Source organism: Dermacentor albipictus, chromosome 1, assembly GCF_038994185.2.
Source record: "Dermacentor albipictus isolate Rhodes 1998 colony chromosome 1, USDA_Dalb.pri_finalv2, whole genome shotgun sequence".
NCBI classification, from domain to species: Eukaryota; Metazoa; Arthropoda; class Arachnida; order Ixodida; family Ixodidae; genus Dermacentor; species Dermacentor albipictus.
This window is the reverse complement of record NC_091821.1, coordinates 217215357-217234407: the sequence shown is the minus strand read 5'-3', so window position 1 is coordinate 217234407 and position 19051 is coordinate 217215357. Positions and strand designations below refer to the sequence as shown.

Genomic DNA, 19051 nt, shown 5'->3' with positions numbered 1-19051 from the left:
AGACCACAGCTACATGGTGATGCTATTTATATTGCTATATAGTACAACGCCAAGTAAATTGACAGAAAATGGAAACTTCAAACACATTTTTCTCTTGTTTTACATTTTTCGACATCGCACCTTGCCTTATGGAGCATTTTCATATATTGCTAACAAAATTTGTGGCTGGGCTAGTTGGTTCATGCTTAACTCAATACTGGTAAGCACAATTCTAAGATGGGACAGAAGATAGACACAGAAGCACAGGACAAGTGCTTTCCACTATTCGAATTCTAGACAGGGGTGGCAATGCTTTGGCCAAAGAAATCATGGAGGCATATCATATTAGAAAGAAAGGAAGTGCCTGTATTAGCGATATGTCGGTTGTTTTGCCTAGCAAAGAAAAGCAGTTTTTAGAAATGATGCTGTAATCTATATGCTTCTCAATATGATGCATTGGTTGGCTTGATGGACAGTGCACTTTCACGACCCTGGTCTGCTGTGTACTTAGTAGGCGAAGTCTTCAGAGTAAAATTTAGTTTTGAGTAGCGCTTGTCCTGTGCGTTTGTATCTACCTTCTGTCCCGTCTTAGAATTGCGCTTACCATTATTCAGTTGTTAATCATATATTGCTTTTGAGTACTGGCAAAAAGTTTGATACATTTGTGTTCATATTGAATAGATCTAGCAGGTGATGCTACTTATTTTGTTCTAATCTTGTTTGCCAATTTATAATTGCCTATAATCATAAATAACATGTAAAACCTTTGCACTCAAGTTCGCACTTATTTTGCATTTCAATTGCATTGAGAACAATAAAACTAGCATCACCAGCTAGAGCAACTCTGGCAGTCGGGCTATGTACTTTGTTTTTGTGTTTGACAAAGAAAAGTTACTAAGGCCCTGCAAGAAACAGACTGAAATTAGATATTAAAAATTTAATATCTCTTGTTCGTATGCACCTATCCAAAATCCAGTTGAAGATTTAGAATTACCAGGAGAAAACTGAATGAGAATGTCAAATTGGGGGGGAATTCAGTTCACACCCAAAGTAGAAAAATTGAGGTCCTCGTCTCCGCTTAAATCAGGGTTTTTAGGCATCAAATTCAGCGTATCAAAAATATGTTAAGCTTTGTGGGGTGAAAAGGGCAGGCTGTCCTGCTCATTGCTTAGTCAGCAGTTAGTGCACAATTATGAGCTTCATGCTCTGTTATGTACTGGTTTTATTTTACAAGCTACAACCTGCTAAAGTTGGATTTTGCTTTCTTTTGTTTCTTGCTGTTGCTATTTTTGAATATGAATAATCTTAGGATGTTAAAATACAGTTAAAGTACACCAGGTGACATTTCAGAGTGCATTTACACCATATTTAGTCGTAATATTTTTTTCTTTACTGGCACTTCTGTGGAACTGTCCGAAAAACACCATTCCACAAAAATATTTTGGAAAGTTGAAGTGGCAGTGTAGGCAGTATAGGTATTAGAAGCAGTTCAGCTGACTTCCCTCCTATATTCCAGCACCTTCATCCTACCATGTATGGCCCTTTTAAGCCTTTGGGAAGAATATCTTGTGTCATGAGGTGCTCTGTTGCATTTGCCCTGGTGCTGTGTGACAGAAATGTTCTCTCCTAGTTGCTGCAGTTTTGCATTCTCTGCGTCTGCTGGCATTGCAAGCTTATGAAAAATTTTTGTGACTGCAGTAGCGAACTTATGTTGCTGATTTGGCAGTGCCTGTACCGATACCACTTACTGTCGACGAAATTGGCAATGTAGCTGGACAGTGTACCCAAACACTTTCTTTAGGCTCCTCATAATATCTAGAGTGTTCTGTGGATCACTTCACCTAGTGCTACAGTATGTATTGAATCAAAAAGGTCTGCACAACCCACTGCAGTGACTCGGTGGCTATCGCAGTCTGCTGCTGAGTATGAAGTCATGGGTTCAGTTCCCTGTGTGGTAGCCACATTCGAAGGGGGCAGAATGCAAAATTGCTCCTGTACCGACCTTTGGGTGCACATAAAGGAGCTTGAAGTTTTCAATAATAACCTGGAGCCCTCCACAGTGGCATCTCTTAGTCCGTAATGCCTCGGAATGTTATACTCCATCAATCAACCATGATCTGCATTTTTCAACTACTGACTAGCAGGCACTACTGTTGTGCATGGTTTGGTAGGCATTGTACTGCTACAATAAAACCTTGTTAATTTGACCCTCGTTAATTCGGAACATCTGATAATTTGGACTCATCCTCTAGTCCCGGTAGGCATGTGCATTATTTCATGCAATGAAACTCGTTAATTCGGACGTATTTGGGTGCACATCGGTTAATTTGGACAACTCTCGGAGCTCAAAAGGCGTGGAGCAATGCAAATTTCTGACGCGAACGAGCAAAAATGTGTTAGCGTCAACCAAATGAAGTGGCCGAGTTTGCATTGCCATAGTCATCAGTGGAAATTGTATGTGAATGACAGCAATGCCAGAACGCTGCATGCCTATTTGTGGCTTTACCTTTCTTTTTGCATTTACTGCCACGCTTAGCACTGCATTGGCCACGTGCCTTCACAACTGCGTAGTTGCCATACATGATCGCATCGATATCGGCCGCAGTTTCGTCCGCGGCGGTTGTGGCAAACAGTAGTTTCGTTTTGACTCGGTGCGCACTGCCGATAGTCCGCGCATCGGCTGCACACCTTCAGAACCACAAGGTCACCATGCATGATCGTGTCGACAGCGGCTGCAGTTTTGTTCGAAACGGTTGCGGCAAACAGTAGTTTTGTTTTTACTCAGTGCGAAGCTGTCGAGGATGAGCACCGTCTACATCGCTATGGGTGATGACCTGGCAACACTGGCGAAAAAATAATCGGGATTGCGCGCGGTAGTGAAAAGCGTCTCAGATAAAGACGCGTGCCCCGGCCGCGCTGTGAAGGAAGTCGTGAGGCCTTCGCTGCTGCGAGCGCTTATCAGTCACCAGATGAAAATTGCAGCTTTGCACTGCTTCTGTGCAAAATAGAAACAGGATTTGCTATTTTATTCAGTAAACAAAAGCATGTTGACGTAGTATGCATTTGCTTATTGTTTTCTTGATACCCCCTATAATTCAACATTCGGTTAATTCGGTCATTGTTTTCCATCCCGTGAAATCTGAATTAATGAAGTTTTATTGTAGCTGTTTGAAGGTCACTGATAACCTGCCACAGTGATGCTGCAGTTGTGGGGTTCTCGTGCTGAGCATGAGGTCACAGGTGCGGTTTAACTTTGGCAGCCGCATGTTGATGGGGGCGAACTGCAAAAACGCTCATGCATACGTAGATTTAGGTGCAAATTAAAGAACCCCAGGTGGCCAAAAATTAAAGGGCAACTGCAACAAAATTTCAGTTTGGCTAAGTTGGTTATAGATGATTAGTATAACACCACTAAAGCAATCTTCCCAAAGTCGCTGGGCAGAGCATTGTATAATTTTCCTATTAGCAGCTTCTGAACAGCATCTAAGCAGATGGTGCGTTTACCTGGTGGTTAGCAGCCATGATGCAAGTCCCAGCATGTACCACCCGAGATCTTTCAGCACGCCGTAGGCTGTCGCGGGCACCGGCTAATTTCAGAAGTCATGCTGAGGAGCCGTGCGTTTCAATATCAAAATTGGCTATTTTTGCAAACTTTGCATGATGCTTCCACTTTTATTTCAAATGTGAAATTTTGCACAGACGCTCCTCCATACCTGCACTATCTTAAGAAGAAGATTTAGCTTGGGGAATCCTAAGTGCATGAAAAAGGAGAAATCGTTTTTCTCTGCAACACTGCACTAAATTTGGTGAGTTTCATTGCATTTAACAGAAAAAGTTAAAATCTAGTGACTGTTGGTAGCAAATTTTTTATTTGGGCCGTAAATTTTTAAAATAAAAATTGAAGAGCTCATATTTTCAGAAAATGAAACTATGAAGTTTACAACTTTAACTCAGCAATGAAAAATATTACAATTCTGTAAATTATATATAATAGTACATTTAAAGCGGACAAAATGGATGTATTATATATGGCTCTCGAATAGGCCACTAATATGTGAGTGGAACTTTTGCAAAATCCTTGCAAACAGTGTAACAAATTCATGTAAGATGTAAATTGATGAGTCAAATTTGTCCGTTTTAAATGCTGCAACGGATGCAGTTTACAGAAATGCAATATCTGTTTTTAGTGCAGAGTTAGATTTGTGAACTTTGTGCTTTCATTTTTTTTTTCAAGCTTACCAATTTTTGAAAGTGTCTTTAAAAAATTTGGACCCTAAATGAAAATTTCGCTTCCAGCAGTCACTAGAATTTAACATTCTCTGAAATGCAACAAATTTCATTAAAATGGCCCAGTGGTTATTTCAGAAAAGCGTTTCTGCGTTTTACATGTATTTGAATAGGCGGCATCGAAGTTAGGCCCGAGCTAAGTTTCCTCTTAAACTTGCTTTTTTTTAGGCATTTCTAAATTTTGTTGCAGTTGGCCTTTAAGGCCTTTAATCTAGAACCTTCCACTATGGCATCTCTCACAGACCCAGTACTGCTTTGGGACATTAAACTCTATGAATCAATGTAATTAAGATCACGAATACATGGCCATTTTTTTTTCCTGGTGTGCAGAAATTTATAAAAAGCAGCAAATATTTAAGTAATTAAAGTATTTTGCCTTTTGCAGCAACGGTCCCTCTGATGTATCATCGCAGCAATCTTCAAGAGGAGGTGCTGAGTACCCTATCTTGGAGGCGTGTTGTCTTCTTTTTTTTTTTCATGTTCTTTAGCCAGAGCTTTGTTCAGAGAATTTGTCCTCACTTTACGGAAACATAAAGAATAGCAGGAAATTTTTTATCATGTCCTTCCAAGTAAGCATGTGAAAATGCATGCACAATTAGTGCTATAAATCATTTCATTATGAGAGTGTACTATTTTTCACTGCAAAGTCTGTTTTTTGGAGAGGTGAGATGGTGTGGTTTCTTCCCCCGTTTCTACCCTGTATTATACTTGTCTGTACAGTCGGATATTTGTGTTGTAATGAATACCAAATAAAGTGTGATCCACTAGTATTGACATGTCCAGCAATTCTGGTATGAGGCAGTATGGAAGGTATCGGTTTTTTGACTGAGCGTCTCCTACAGTTTTATGGCTAGCCTTATTAGAATTTCTTATTTGTTGATGCCATTATGCAAGCGGTACAGCTTCATTTGTGCAGTAAAATTTTTTTTAGCTGTTGAGAGCCTCACACGCAGTGCGTCTTTCACTACTTCAACCTGTTGGCAGGTGTTTTTGTAGTTTTCACATTTGTTAAGAATAGTATACTCTGTGCATCACTTTGTACAGTTGTAATAGGTGATGCAAGTAGAGAATTTTTTACAGAGTAAGGAACAGCGAGGAGTCAGATTTGTGCAAGTGTTTTGGCGCAGTGCAGCATTTCTAGAGGACATTTTGTTCAAGTTGCATTGTGCATAAAAGTAGGATGGCTATATGGCAGGTGACATTCTTGTGTGATCATGTTGATATTCATGCACTCTCACCAGAGATGTTACTTTTTGAATAAAACTGCACTGCTTGAAAGTAAAATTTGTATAGTGTTTGCTGTATAGCTTTGTTGATCCACTGTGGTCCACAGCACAGAGCTAACGTGTAGTGACATGCTTTCACTTTGTGTACTTGCTAGTCGGCAGTGTCGTGGTTTGCCAAAGGTTTCGGTGACCATATTTGCACTAGAAAGTAAATCTTTTATAAGGCTTCACTTATTTTTTATTGCAGTTGTTGTGGTGCTGCCTGCTGCAGCAGCGTGTTCGGTTGCAGACGACGACATGGATGATGACAGGAGTTAGTTGAAAAGTTCAGTGGGGATCTCCTGCTTCACTTCCAGAAAACGCCATACTTGGAAGGTTATGACATTCATGTAGAGGATAGTCTCGCACTGAATAAACCAGCCAAATGGGAAGTTATGGTAGAAGGCTGGTAGAGGCAGTGGTGCAAGGGAAAGGAGCAGGGTCTGGCGCAATGTGTTGTGGTGAGAAGCCATGGTTGTAACCAAGGCAGCAAATAAGCTGTAGACTAACTGAATTGCTTGCAGGTTGTTGTGGTCCACGTAGTCTGTGCTCACCGAACTGTGGGGATCGGCAGTGAGGTGATTGCAGCCGCATTTATTCAAAAGGTCCCTGTGAGGCAAGAGCAGCTGACAGACATGTCAGGTCTGACTTGAAGCCAGGAATATCCAAAGCCCACGTTCCTGTCATCATCCTCGTCTTGTACTTTGGGTGGACACGCTGCTGCAGGAGTCAATGCCAATACAGGGGCTTTAATTTGCTTTGCTTTAAGTACCATGGTGCAGAAACTGGATCTCTTTCATGGCACAGTGTTGCATCTGGTTACATGAATTTCTAGAACGGCAAGTTGGGCAAACTTATAGCATAGTAACCTCCTTATTACAAGATGTACATGAAGCTGCCTGTGACAAACTTGTAAGTTGCAGCTTATAAAAAGAATATGGTGTGGTCATGCACATTTAGTTATCTGGCTTACTCCGCTGAAAGGTTATTTAGCTGACATCATAATACACTAGAACTTGTTATGTAGTGCATATAAGATTCATATGTGGTCTGTAACAAGCTGTTCACTTTCTTTAACCGATTGTGAACCCTTGCAGCCACAATTATTTAGGCTATCAATATGAATATAAGTGCTTGCTCATTCAGCAAATGTAGTAATGGAAAATTTTAAAACTGAATAATCCATATAAGCATGAGAGTGAATTGACCTTCGTGACCTTCAATGTTGAATGTGCACTTGACTTTGAACAATGAATGTTGACATTACATTTAATTTACTTCCTGTGTTGCATGTTTGCTTTTACAGGTCTTGAATATATACATGCACCAAATCAGCTTTTGTACCAGAATGCTACATTGTTGCTCCTAATTTTGCAACATTTCCAGCGCTAGTATGCATTTGCTTATGGATTTTTTGGACATAGAGGGTGTTGTGAAAAAAATAACCAGGCTAAAAAAAAGCAATTTGAGGGAAAGTTTGTCTCCCTGCAGCACAGCACCTGTTAATGTGCAATATTAAGTACAATGTTATAGTTGAAAATTAGTGGTGGGTATGCATTTAATTTTAGCCCAGTGTGCAAGCGGTGTCGTCTCATACATGCTGTACATAAGCAACATGCAAGTGTGCCTACCATTGTGACTTGGTTAATAGTGTTCTCTTTCTGAGCATGAGGTTGAGAGATTGAAACCTGGCTGTGATGGCTGCATACTTTGATGAAGACAATGCAAAAACATCTGTGCACAGATATTTAGGTGCGTATGAAACAGCTCCGGGTGGTCGAAATTAACTTGGAGCTCTCTGCTATAGTGCCCTGCATGGGATTTAAGCAGTTTCTGTGCCATGAATGTGCTTTGTAGGCTGTTTGCACCAAGAACTTTGTGGTTATGTTGAAGCATTTTCTAACCCAAATTACATGCTCAAAGGCTCCCACAAGCTGAGTGAACACCAAATAGATAAGAGGATACCCATGCTCTGACTCTGATATCCTCTTGCAAGGCTGAAACTCCCATTGAAAATCACTCTTAGAAATGATCATACTAGGCATTGCTTGCATCCCTAACTGAAATGCATGAGTTGTTGGCCTTTCTGTGCAATGCCATGGCTTGAAGTGCATAGGCCTATTGTATAGGAGGCGTTGGTAGGGTACCCATGTACAATCACTCACTCCCTCAACTACCTTTGACTGGTGGTAGAATGTGCTAGTGATAGGCATACTCGCAGTGCCCTAGTTATGTCTGAGCTGTTTTATTAGTTTTGTGTTTGCTCAATTTATGCTTAGTGGTGATATTACACTTGTGAAGTCAAGAAATAGGCCTCACCACTGTGCACATCGCTCATTTATATTGCAAAAGCAATTGTATGGACACTCCAGGTGCATTTCTGCCGTCGCCGTGATGTTCTGTATAAAGTCCAACGGCGATAACACAGTCACCGCGCGCCTTATGCTGTATGTGCTAGTGAAAGTGTGTGAGTGAACCGACCATGGCGGCTCAATCTCGCACACACAAGGGAGGAAAGTGGGGTGGAAGTGCGCAGTCTTCCGTCGCATGCAAGACACTGGGAAGAGGGAGGGGGGGGTGCATTCTGCTCTGGAGGCTGCTGCATATGGCGCAGACCATATCTGAGAGCAATCTTCGGTCACATACAAGGCGCCGGTTGGGGGAGGGGGGGTCTACTTTTGCAGCTGCTGTGTATAGCGCGGCTGCTATTTTATAAGCACACTGTGATGAGTACAGAGTCTAGATGCGCGGAGGACTCAAAGCTTTGTGTTTCGACGCTTAGTTCGCGTTGAAGCGGGAGGCAGCATGGAGGTCAATTCGTACCCTGCTGCTGTTGCACTTTCTCACCCCAGGGTTTTGACAGCTAGTTTCCGCAGTCATCGAGTGAGATGTGGTCATGGTTGCTTGCGCGCACGTGGCACCATGCTTGTTAATTTAGTTAGCGAATGTTTACAAGTTTATACGGCCGATAAAACTACTACCCTTACTTTCTATAGCTGTTTACTAATTTGCTGTTGCAATCGATGGTTTGCCTTACGGGCGAAACTGCAACTTTTTTTTTTTATTATCTGAAGGACATTAGGGAAGAGGCAGGAAACCAAAAAGGCATGTGAATAGCTTTTTACCAGCCAGGGCCGGAATAATGTATAGATTCTATTCCAGTGCTTTTATTTTTATGCGAAGCATATTACGAGAGCTCAACCCAGCTCCTCAGGCGCGGCGGTGTCGCCTTCAATGACCTTTGACCCCATGCCATACCACGTGACACCGTGACGTCACGACAGAGGAGAAACGGTGGTCCAACTCGCGCCGCCGCTCGTGGCGTCGCGGCGGTATATAAGCAGCTGCGCTTGTTTCTAGGTGGCTTTGGTTCAACTCTTGCAAGATGGGCTGGGTGGGAATCGAACCAGGGTCTCCGGAGTGTGAGACGGAGACGCTACCACTGAGCCACGAGTACGATGCTTCAAAGCGGTACAAAAGCGCCTCTAGTGAATGCGGTGTTGCCTTAGAAACGAGCTGTTTCTAAGGCTCAGGCGTGCGTCGCTTGCTCAGGCGCACATTTCGTTGCCGCTCCGAACGCTGCGTTGCTCGACGCTCACCGCGTCCAATGCGGGGCGCGTAGTCGCTGCGCCGTAGCCCATTGTCTTACACCCCTTGGCGGGTCGACGGGAACGCTCTCGCATTCCACTCTTGAAGGCGAAGCAGAGTAACGCATGAGTTGTTTCTTCGTCTAGCCGAACCAAATATAGCCAAGCAACAGCAGTTCACCAGGCTAAACAGTGGTTCAATAACTAAAATAAAGGCTAGTATGCTTCGCATCCTGGGCTTAAGCTTAGCTAAGCCACACCCATTTTTTTGTGCTTCGTCAGTAGTCTGAGCGGTGCTCTATCCACATTATCAGAGGGATCGATTGGCTGGTTGTGAATGGTGGGTGATAAAAATGGTACAGAATCAAGCGAGAGGAATATGTACAGGCGCAGCCACTGCTAGCGGGAGCATGGGAGCCTGTGGCAGTATAAATAGCAGCGCTATCTTCGGAGTGCCACCGCCTCGCGAAATCTTGCGGCGTAAGTCATGGCCTCTGAGATCACCCCCGCCTCAGAGGCCATGCGTAGGTGCAAAGTGAGGCGGAGCCCCCGGCGCACCGTCTGCTACGGCACCTCCCCTTTGCCACCTTCGCTGTGCGCGCGTTGGTATCGTGCGCACTAGCGGTTCTGAGTATTCATAGAAGTGCTGCGAAAGCGAAATGTATGCAGGCTGATTTATCATGCTTAATGCAGGCACACAGAATTTGGAATGTGAATAATACTTCCACGAAGTTTTCGTTTGCTAAGGATCATTTTAACCTTTGTTATTGCTTTGTAAAATATAATGCTGGTTTTGAAAAGCCGTGCTTTGACTTCATTAGAAAATAAATGGAAAAAATCCCTTCCCAAGGACTATGGATAGCACCATGGCAATTCACTGGGGCAACAATCGGAGGAGCCATCAGACTATGCCAGCAGACTATGCCAGCAGCTGTGGGGATAAGAGCGGGGTTGTATTCTTGGGTGATCACTTTCGTGGATATTTTCACTTTAGTGCGATTTTGCGTGACTCGGCACCCATAGAGTATCTAGATAAATACCCTAAAGGGAAATGTGGCGCTAGTGTCTACAGGGGCTCACCTGAACGTTGCCTCAACTTACATGGGAATGATGGAAAGTACAGGCTTCGGATTGACTTCAATCTTTAGACTAGTGGTGTTTGCTTTCGGCGCAGTAACCGAAGCTATACTCAAATATTATCCTGTCAAATCAAATTTTATTTCTACAGTATCTTATATAATACACAACACATTACACAAACGTTGTATGACCTTGAGATTGAAGCATGGTTTACCATCGGGGCACACCAGGGTATGCATTCTTCTGCAATTCTGTTACCGATTTAGCGCCAGAGAATAATTATTTATTTATTTTTTGCAACAGCAATAACTGTGCATTTATATATATATATATAAATACTCATCAAGTACTTATGGAAATAAAAATCTTGTATTGTGAGAAAGTGTTGCGCCTTTGAGAGGAATGCTACAAGTGTCGTCTGCTACGATGCCTGATCGCTGCCATATGCTCGCTGTGAACGTGACACTTTCCTCACAGATGCCAGGCACTTGCTAACTCTCTTGCTCTTTAGAAAGGCTGCATCGGCTGTCACGATTGCTGAATGTCTTCAAGTACTTTTAAGCACATCTGCTGCAGTGCTAGCTAGGATGCTTGTGGCCTTCTATGAGTATGCTTCTTTATATTTTATATTGACGTACCGCTTTTGAAGTGTCTGCCAGCAGCTGTTATGGCATGGCTTTTTACTTACCAATTTTGCGACAGCAGACTACAGCCAGGAAGCAGCAACCTTTCCTACCACAAGTAAGCTTGTGTTCTCAAAGTCCTAAAACACACATTTCAATGAGCACATAAACGAGCAATACATAATGAAGCCCTCAATAAAATTTGATTGTCAAGCCACTAGAAGTACAACTGTCCATGTCTTGTATGAGTAGTGCCTTCTTTTTGCTCTTCTGAAGTTTCATAAAGCATGTAACACTACAGCACCAACCTAACACATTTAACAAACCAAGGTCAAAACAGTCTAAACACGTTCTTTCAACGTTTACGATGCCGTCACTTTCTCGTCAGGGCCTCGACACTATACCGCGACACAAGCATCGGCCCAGCCACTGGCCCAGCGCGCTATCGCCACTTCGAGCAACAGAACAAAGGTAGAGAGCTTTGAGTCGCACTGTTCCACTGCAGGTTACAGCAATTGCGCTTCGAGTGAAACCAAAACTGCCAAAAATTACTTGTAGACTAGTTCGCCAGTCAACAAAATGCCAATCTGTAGCCTGTATTTCTCATCATTCCCATGATGATTTAACGATCGCAGCGCCAGATTTCCCTCTAGTTATACTAGTATGAAACTCTGTCGGCACCAGACGTGTCTGTGTTTAGGACAACATTGTTTCTGGCGCTGTGCCAAGTTCGCTATCCTCACGTAGTACCAAGTGCTCTGTCGGCCGTATGTACTTCAACGAGAGCAGTGCCAAGTCTTGAGGAACCTTCAAAGTTCCCGAGAGTGAACGCTTGAGAATACCGCCCTTGTAAGACGACGCATTCAGCTTGTGTGGTTTGAGCCCATGATGCGATTAGCTCTGGTTTGCTGCATTGCTCTCGACGACAATTGTGCAATAATCCAGCATAGCAGGGAGCAGTGAGGCATCCCAGAAGCGACACATGCAGCTTGTGTGTTCCATGTGAACGACACAAACTACATCTGATACTTGGTCGCATCACCACTGGGAATAGTCACGCAGAATTCGTCCTCCGATACTCTAGCCATTGCGCAGCAGCTTGCTACAAAGTGAAGTGGCGCAAAATTGCGCCAGTTCTTTATAAAGTGTTATAGAGATCAAGGTCATATCAAAAGTTGGGATCATTACAATTGTGCCACTTTGTCCTTCATAATTGCCATAAACCCACTGACGTTGAGAAGGGCTGGTGTGCTCTAGCTATTCTTTATTCTCGGCAATGCAGGTGTAGCTGCGCATTTTATCGCCTTTGCATCAAGAAAAATACAGCCACATACACGACCTGGCTTTTAGGCTTGATTTACATGACTGGATGTAGCGCCAATTTAGTCCAAGGACGACTGTGAAGCGATTGGGCTGCAACTAACGCCTGTAGCACCTCACCTCCAGTGTTTTTTGTGTGTGGTGTGATTCGGTGGCACTAAGCCACGTCATGCTCATCTGTTGGCTGGATCTGCAATCCATCCTGTCGAGTGAATCCTGCTTTAGTCACAAAACTTTGTTGCCATTGACAACATAGTAATGCGAACATCGAAGCAGTGTGAGTGGGTGCGGCGGAAAGAACTGTAGCAGACGACGCGCCAGGCACTTTGCCTATCGCTTTGACTGCGCCTGCACAGCAACACTTCATGAGGCATCAGTAGTGGCTCTCTACAGAGTGCTGCCACAGGCCGCCCGTGTTCCTGGTATCAGTGGCCGCACCTATACATTATACCAGCTCTTGTTTGGTTATTTACTGCGCTGTAATATTTAACTGCTTAGTTCTATATGTTGCACAGTGTGCACACACAATATGAATTCAGAAATGCAGTTATTAAAGTAAACATGCCACTGTATATTCTGGTGGTCAGGTACTAGCATACAAATAGTTGTAATAAAGTTTGGGTCATACAATATATGAAATGATGGCATGGCAAAGTATTCATTGGGACACGTTTAGATTACATGAAATGCCATCAAAAGGTTAAACTTTGGACATGGGTATTTTTTGAAGCAGTCTGGATAACACCATATTATAATCACTCAACCAGTACTGAACCTTTTTGTGTAGATCTTGCAAACAGACATTTGATGTCATGTTTAGCAGCAACCAGCAAAATTGCATAATATTGTGACATTTGCGAAGTTCAAAGCAAAGTCTCCAAAATAGGTTTCCGTCCACATCTTGGTATCTTGCCCATCTGACTCCACTTGTCATTTCGAACATTGTATAACTATGCATTTACATTTATAGCAGATGGAACAGCCATTGTCTGCTAATCAGACACATTGCAAATATTTTGCTCAAGAAGTGAGTGAACAAGAAGTTTAAAAGAAGCGAGGTTCCATTGGGGCTTTGTTCAAAAGTGTAGTGTAATGTTTTAAATTTTTTTGCTTTGCTGCAACACCCCATATGCAAAATGCTTGTCGGGATGATTTCCCCCTACCATTGGTGATGGGAAACCACTAAAATTCAAACTACCTATCTCAAATGAATCGTCACGTGCTATCAGCATAAATTTTAAAGCCTTACAATGTGCATTTGGGTCCACACCATGCTCAGTAACCTGCTAGGAAATCATTGCAACTCTCTAGTGTTTACAAGGAAGAAGTGTTTAGACTATTCTTTTCCTGTTCACGTTTCCGCTTATGCTGATAGTACCAAAGCAACACAATTTTTATGGAAAGCCTTAATCCTGAGAGACTTTACAGGTAGGCAAGCTTAGTTTTAATATGGCGCAGCACACAATTGAATAGATGGTTGAACATCACTGTGATAGGTCTTGCCATCCTTGGAAAGCAGAGGGAGCATAGAAGTAATCCTTATTCATCACCTGCATGTTTGGTTGTGGAACAGCCTCTAATATCAGGCTTCTGTTAACATCACAGGCTGTCCTTTGTAGACAGCAGTTTGAGGTTCAGTGAGCATTAGATTTTTTTTTTTCTTTGTAATGAGCTAAGACACCTAAAACAAAAGGGACTGCAGAGAACAAACTTGAAATGTCATGTTTCGTATGCACCATACGAGAAATTCACATGACCTAATTACTTTTTTGGTTAAAGCTGAAGGGTGAGAAAGCTGTTTGCTCAGCTTGTGAAGCAGATTTATTGGAGTGCTACAGACAAAGCTTGTAAGAGGGCTCGGGTAATCATTTATCCCATGTCCTCTCGACAAGTATTAGGTCCGTCGTACTATTTGCAATGCTTGGAAAGTGCAGGTCCATTCAAGTGACAGTTTGTGAAAATGACCTTGGATCACATAGAAGATTAGACTGGTGCACTCACTACATTAAGACATTACCATAAACCACAATGACAGTACATTATGAACGTAAAAAGTATGCTGCTTCGATTTGTATAGAATTTGTTCTGAACTGATGCCGTGATTTATAATTAACCCCAATTTGAGAAATTACTCAGTATGAACACCTTTGCATCATCCAGCAAATCTAACAAGAAGCCTCTGGAGCACTGCCAGCTCAGTTACAATTAGTGAAATTAAGCAAAACTGTGGAACAGTAGTGTCACGAATGCCCAACATGTAAACCAAGATCTACAGCGGAAGCTTCTCATAGCTCAAAAATTGTCAGTAGAGCCCGTTCAGTGCACAGGAAGTTGCCAAACAAAATAGGCCGGTTAAGATTTTAAGATTGCTTACCTTGTATGCCAGATGTTGTGATGCTGGGTGCACGCACGGAATGCGCAGCCAGTTGCCTGGCTGTCAAAGACGCCATTGACTTTAAACAAGTGTAAAAGGGAGGCAAGTTCTGTAAAGGTGCTCTCCAGAAACAAAGGCCATGCTTGTGCCTATTTGCAGCACACTAGGCTGCAGGTGGCAAGCATCTGACTAGCTTGGGGAACTGTGAGAATGCAATTATTTGGTAGAGGCTATTTGAGCAGACCTCAATTAGCTTCTTGCAAAAAGAAAAAAAAATTGCCTTTTGTGTTATTTTCTTGCTTCAAGCATTGATCTAACTCCTTGTTTACTCCTTCAGAGGATGCTTTATGGGTAGTTACAAATATGACAAGCTTATAGAGAACAGTTTGTTGTAAAGCTATATTGCAAGCATGCTTGACTGAATTACATTTTCTTATAACTGTGCAATGTCTGTGACACTGTAATTGTCACTTCAGAATTAATGCACTTGTGGATGCTACTAGATGAAGTTATTGACAATACAATGACAGACACCAGCAGGCCTTTGCATTTCTTATTTGCCGAGGTTGCCTGTACTGTGCTTGGGCAAACCACCGATGTGGAGCATAATGGTGGGATCGGGTCTAATCAAAAGCTCATACTATTTAAAAACCATATTGCTGTTCTATTCATGTAACTTTCATACTCCTCCACTCCATGGCAGTGCGGCAGTTTACACCAATAGGCAAGGCAGTTGGGATGCATGTGGCCTCTCCCTTTCTAATGAGTACAATAAATTACTACTACTGCCACCGAATACTATATGCTCGTTAGTATCAGCAATGGCAGAAGGCTAATACCAGACTTGCATGAGCATACACTTTTAACAACTGCTTGCAGCAAGAGACGTCCTCAATAAAAAGCATCTGTTAGCAAATTTTACAAAGCAAAGGCCATTTCACTAAAACTAAATGTAGGTGGCATGTGCTACTTGTACAAATAGGTCAGATAAAATTTTATTGCAAGCACTCCTGCAACTTAAGTTGTGACCCATTGACATAAATGGCAGCGCCAAGTTATAAATGCAGAAAAGAGCAGCAAGGCTTAAAACTTGTGCAGCCACATGTTGGTGAGCAACCTCTTCCAGTGAACCTGTTGGCTTTTCCACATTCATACCATCATGCAGCTTTGCTTGCTTAAAGAAAATCCTACTCTTTATAACACCATTAAACATAAGTGGCATTTGCTTTATATTTTTTCTCTCTGAATTACTATAGTAAAACAACTTTAGTATTGATATACCACCAATTTCACTGTCAATAACAGTCAGACTGTCATATCATATGTAGGATACTTTTTGAGGCACAAAACAATGTGTCTGCCCAGCTAAGACCTCGTTGAAAGGTTACTGTAAAATAAAACACTACCAAACCTTGGCAATTATTGGTGCATGTCAAACTGCAGAAGTGCATTTATAGGCAGCCAGGTAGTGACACTTCATAGTCTGTTTCCATGTACTGCCATGTGAATAAATTTATTATTTATTTATTAAACAAAAGACCATGTTAAACAGCCACAAAGTAGCAGGAATGCACTTGCAGTGCTTTCCTGCTTCTTTGCTGCAACATATCAGTATGATTTCACATTCTGAAATTGTGCTGCGTGGAACATTTTGTAGACTAGACAAACCTCGTTCTAGTAGTTAGCACTGTTTGTGCACAACTGTAATTTCTTGATAAATTATGTTGGAACTGGTGATAAGAAAAGATTCTGCTGTGTCATAAGACGGTGAACATAATTTATTAAGAATCCTAAGGTAATTACTACACACTGAGGTGTCCAGAGCAGTCCTCAAACACCGATATACTATTTACCCTTTTTCAAGTTGTTGCTATTCCTATCGTAACAACTGGGACTGAACACCTGGTTGCCATGACTTTCACATTCTGAAATTGTGCTGCGTGGAACATTTTGTAGACTAGACAAACCTCGTTCTAGCTGCTATGTGCCTCAGCACCATGACAGTGGCAGTTTTTCTTGCTTCTTTTTCTGCACAATAAATATTTTTACATAAAATATCACAATGAGAGGGTGAAGCAGATGAAGACGGAGCAATAAATAGATGATGTTCAGAGCTGTTAGCCGGCAGGTGAAAGCCGAAGGAAGTCAGAGTCAAAGTAGATGACAACAACAGTGATGTCGTCACGAAAGCTGCGCACCACTTCTTGTGGCAGTGCCAGCATGGCAGCCAGCTTGCTGTGCTCAATGCCATATTCAGTGCGCCCCAGTGCATTGCGGATGAGGTGAGTTGCTGCATTGGCATCTGTAGGTTTCTGGGCCAAGTCTTTCTGGCGGGCAGCAAGAATGCGTGCCACCTGGATGAGGCGCATGTTGGGCTGTGGCAGGCGCAATCGGTCCAATGTTTGCCGGCCACTCATGTGCTGGCCCACAAGCTTTGCCACACGGTGTGGTTGTAGCTGCTCCCAAAGGCCATCAGTGGCCAGCACCAAAAATTTGTCATGGGGACCCAGATGGTGGTGCGTCACTTCAGGTGCACCAGACAGGTAAGGAGGTGTACAGTAGTTATGTGGCAGAGCATGAGGTCCAGCCAATGGCACCAGAAGCTTGGTCACCTGGCTGACAGGCCATTTGTAGTTGTAGTCTCCCAGGGCCCTTAGTGGTGCCAGCTGCCCCAGCAACCGGTCCTGTCGCACCACTGTGTTGTTTTCAGACTCTGGATGCTCACTCAACACACGGCGAAGCTCTGCTATGTTGTCTGTGTTGTGCTCCAGACTGAGTGGCTTGGCTCGCCAGCTGGAGTCTTCAGTGAGGCTTCCCAGTACTGCTCTGCAGTCACCTGCCGAGGCCACATGTAAATGCAGCCCATCCACATGCACGACGCAGGCGCAGGCTCCCATCAGAGCATACCGAAGGGAGTCTTGCCACTTTTGCTCAGTTACTTCACATGAAATGTCAGCATCTAGTTGCAAAAAAGCTTGGTGCAGGGCATCTTGCATTGAAAACGGCCTTCCCACACTTGAAAGCAGTTTACGAGCAAAGGCATAGAGGCTGTCAAAGTGCGCTTGATTTTGCTCGTCTGTTAAAGAGTCTATACAGTGCATAACTTGAACAAGATGTGTCCTATTATTTTGTTCTATGTATTCCTTAAGTAGAGAGTGGGGAAGAACAGAGAGTGCTATGTAGTCAAACAGGCGTTGGCTCGCAAGTTGTGCAAAACCAGGTCCACCGTGTCCATCGAACACGCCGAATAAATGTCCCGTAGTGAGCAGGCAGCGAGCAATAACAAGGCGGTCCTCCATGGGGCTGTTGGACGCAAGCTGATTTGTATCGAAGGACCGCAGAGACCGGGCTTGTACTTCTCTTGACGTTTCATTGCTTCGGAGGATCTTTGATACCTGCGGGAATAAACAGTTCCAGATGAGTCTCTTCCCAAATCTATATGACAATTTACAAAACTTCAGCGTGCGAATCATACGGTGAATTCTGACAAAGATAACATTATGAAAAACGAAAACCACTCTAATCGGCAGAGCGTGGTGTTCGCATGGGGTCTGTCTTTTGGCTGGAACCAGAATATTATAGGAAAAACTCCAAAAATGATGCGAAAGGTGGCAATGAAGGTTATTGGAGGCGGACACTCCGCATGTTACTAAAGGCATTACCTCTGGAGGCCCTAGTCTCGGCGCTCCAAAGAGGTCGCTCCGTGGGCGTGACTGCTGCTTAGGAACGGTCAGGCACAAAGCAGGTGCAATTCTTCGAAGCCTCGGAAGCGCTAGATGCCGAAGTCCAGTCAAGGTCGTTGCCATCGCTTTCTCCAAATCATTTGTATTTTGCTTAACCCCAGAGGTGTTTACACAAAAGTCGTCTAGGTGCTTAGATTAAAATATTTCGCCATTCTCTTGAACATAGCAGCTTAGACATTAACCAGTCAGGCATTCGACGCACTGCGGTCGGTTAACGCAATAACTCCAACCACCATGACTCCAACAACTACTATCGTGCACGTCGCCATGAGTGTGGCCAGATGCCGTAACCATTCTGCCGTAGCTAGACATGGCTACACATTTACAAATAACTGTGCATCCTGTGAAGGTGCGCGTTATCACTTGTAATCCTTAACCTAAAAATGCGCAATATTCTATTCTTGTCAATCTTCGAGCAGCTTATAAGGCTATAGTCAGAGAGAAAATTGCACATTGTAATTTGCCGAGTCGGCCTGCGGGCAACTTTCTGTGGCTATGAAGGGAAAGCCATGGAAAGCTACGGGAGGGGGCAGGGGGGGGGGGGGGGGAGCTTGGGAGCTCCTGCACATGTGTTACCGCGCCAAGTAGTCTGCCAGCGCTTCACAGTGCTCTTGGTTCCTCAGAATAGACGCTGAATCGACGCAGCCTCCACGAGAGACGGTTTCGCGTTTGACCAGCCGCGAAGGGAAAAGCCGCAAAATAAGTAAACCTTTACATTCAGTGGTGTGTTTTAACTGTTGCCAAACGTTAAAGGGCCCCTGAATCGGACAAATTTTGTAGGCGCGTAGGGTAC

General features: G+C 43.4%; 2 protein-coding genes across 3 annotated transcripts in view; one reads left to right on the top strand and one right to left on the bottom strand.

Moving 5' to 3' along the window:
- The window catches only part of Vps35 (Vacuolar protein sorting 35), a 58723-nt gene extending 53173 nt beyond the window's left edge, over positions 1 to 5550 (top strand). The window contains exons 17-18 of one of the 2 annotated variants that reach the window (XR_011511074.1): positions 3679 to 3785; positions 4652 to 5550. The gene's annotated coding sequence lies outside the window, so the exon portion shown is untranslated. The remainder of the gene's footprint in view (positions 1 to 3678; positions 3786 to 4651) is intronic. The other variant, XM_070530882.1, reaches the window with a different exon arrangement.
- A 10718-nt stretch (positions 5551 to 16268) lies between these two features.
- Pdp (pyruvate dehydrogenase [acetyl-transferring]-phosphatase 1-like protein, mitochondrial) lies at positions 16269 to 18700 on the bottom strand. Its single transcript, XM_070530881.1, has 2 exons — positions 18178 to 18700; positions 16269 to 17910 (listed from the first exon to the last, which is right to left on the bottom strand). Exons 1-2 carry the CDS (start codon positions 18319 to 18321, stop codon positions 16633 to 16635), a joined length of 1422 nt encoding a protein of 473 aa, XP_070386982.1. The 5' UTR covers positions 18322 to 18700; the 3' UTR covers positions 16269 to 16632.
- Between the last annotated feature and the right edge of the window lie 351 nt (positions 18701 to 19051).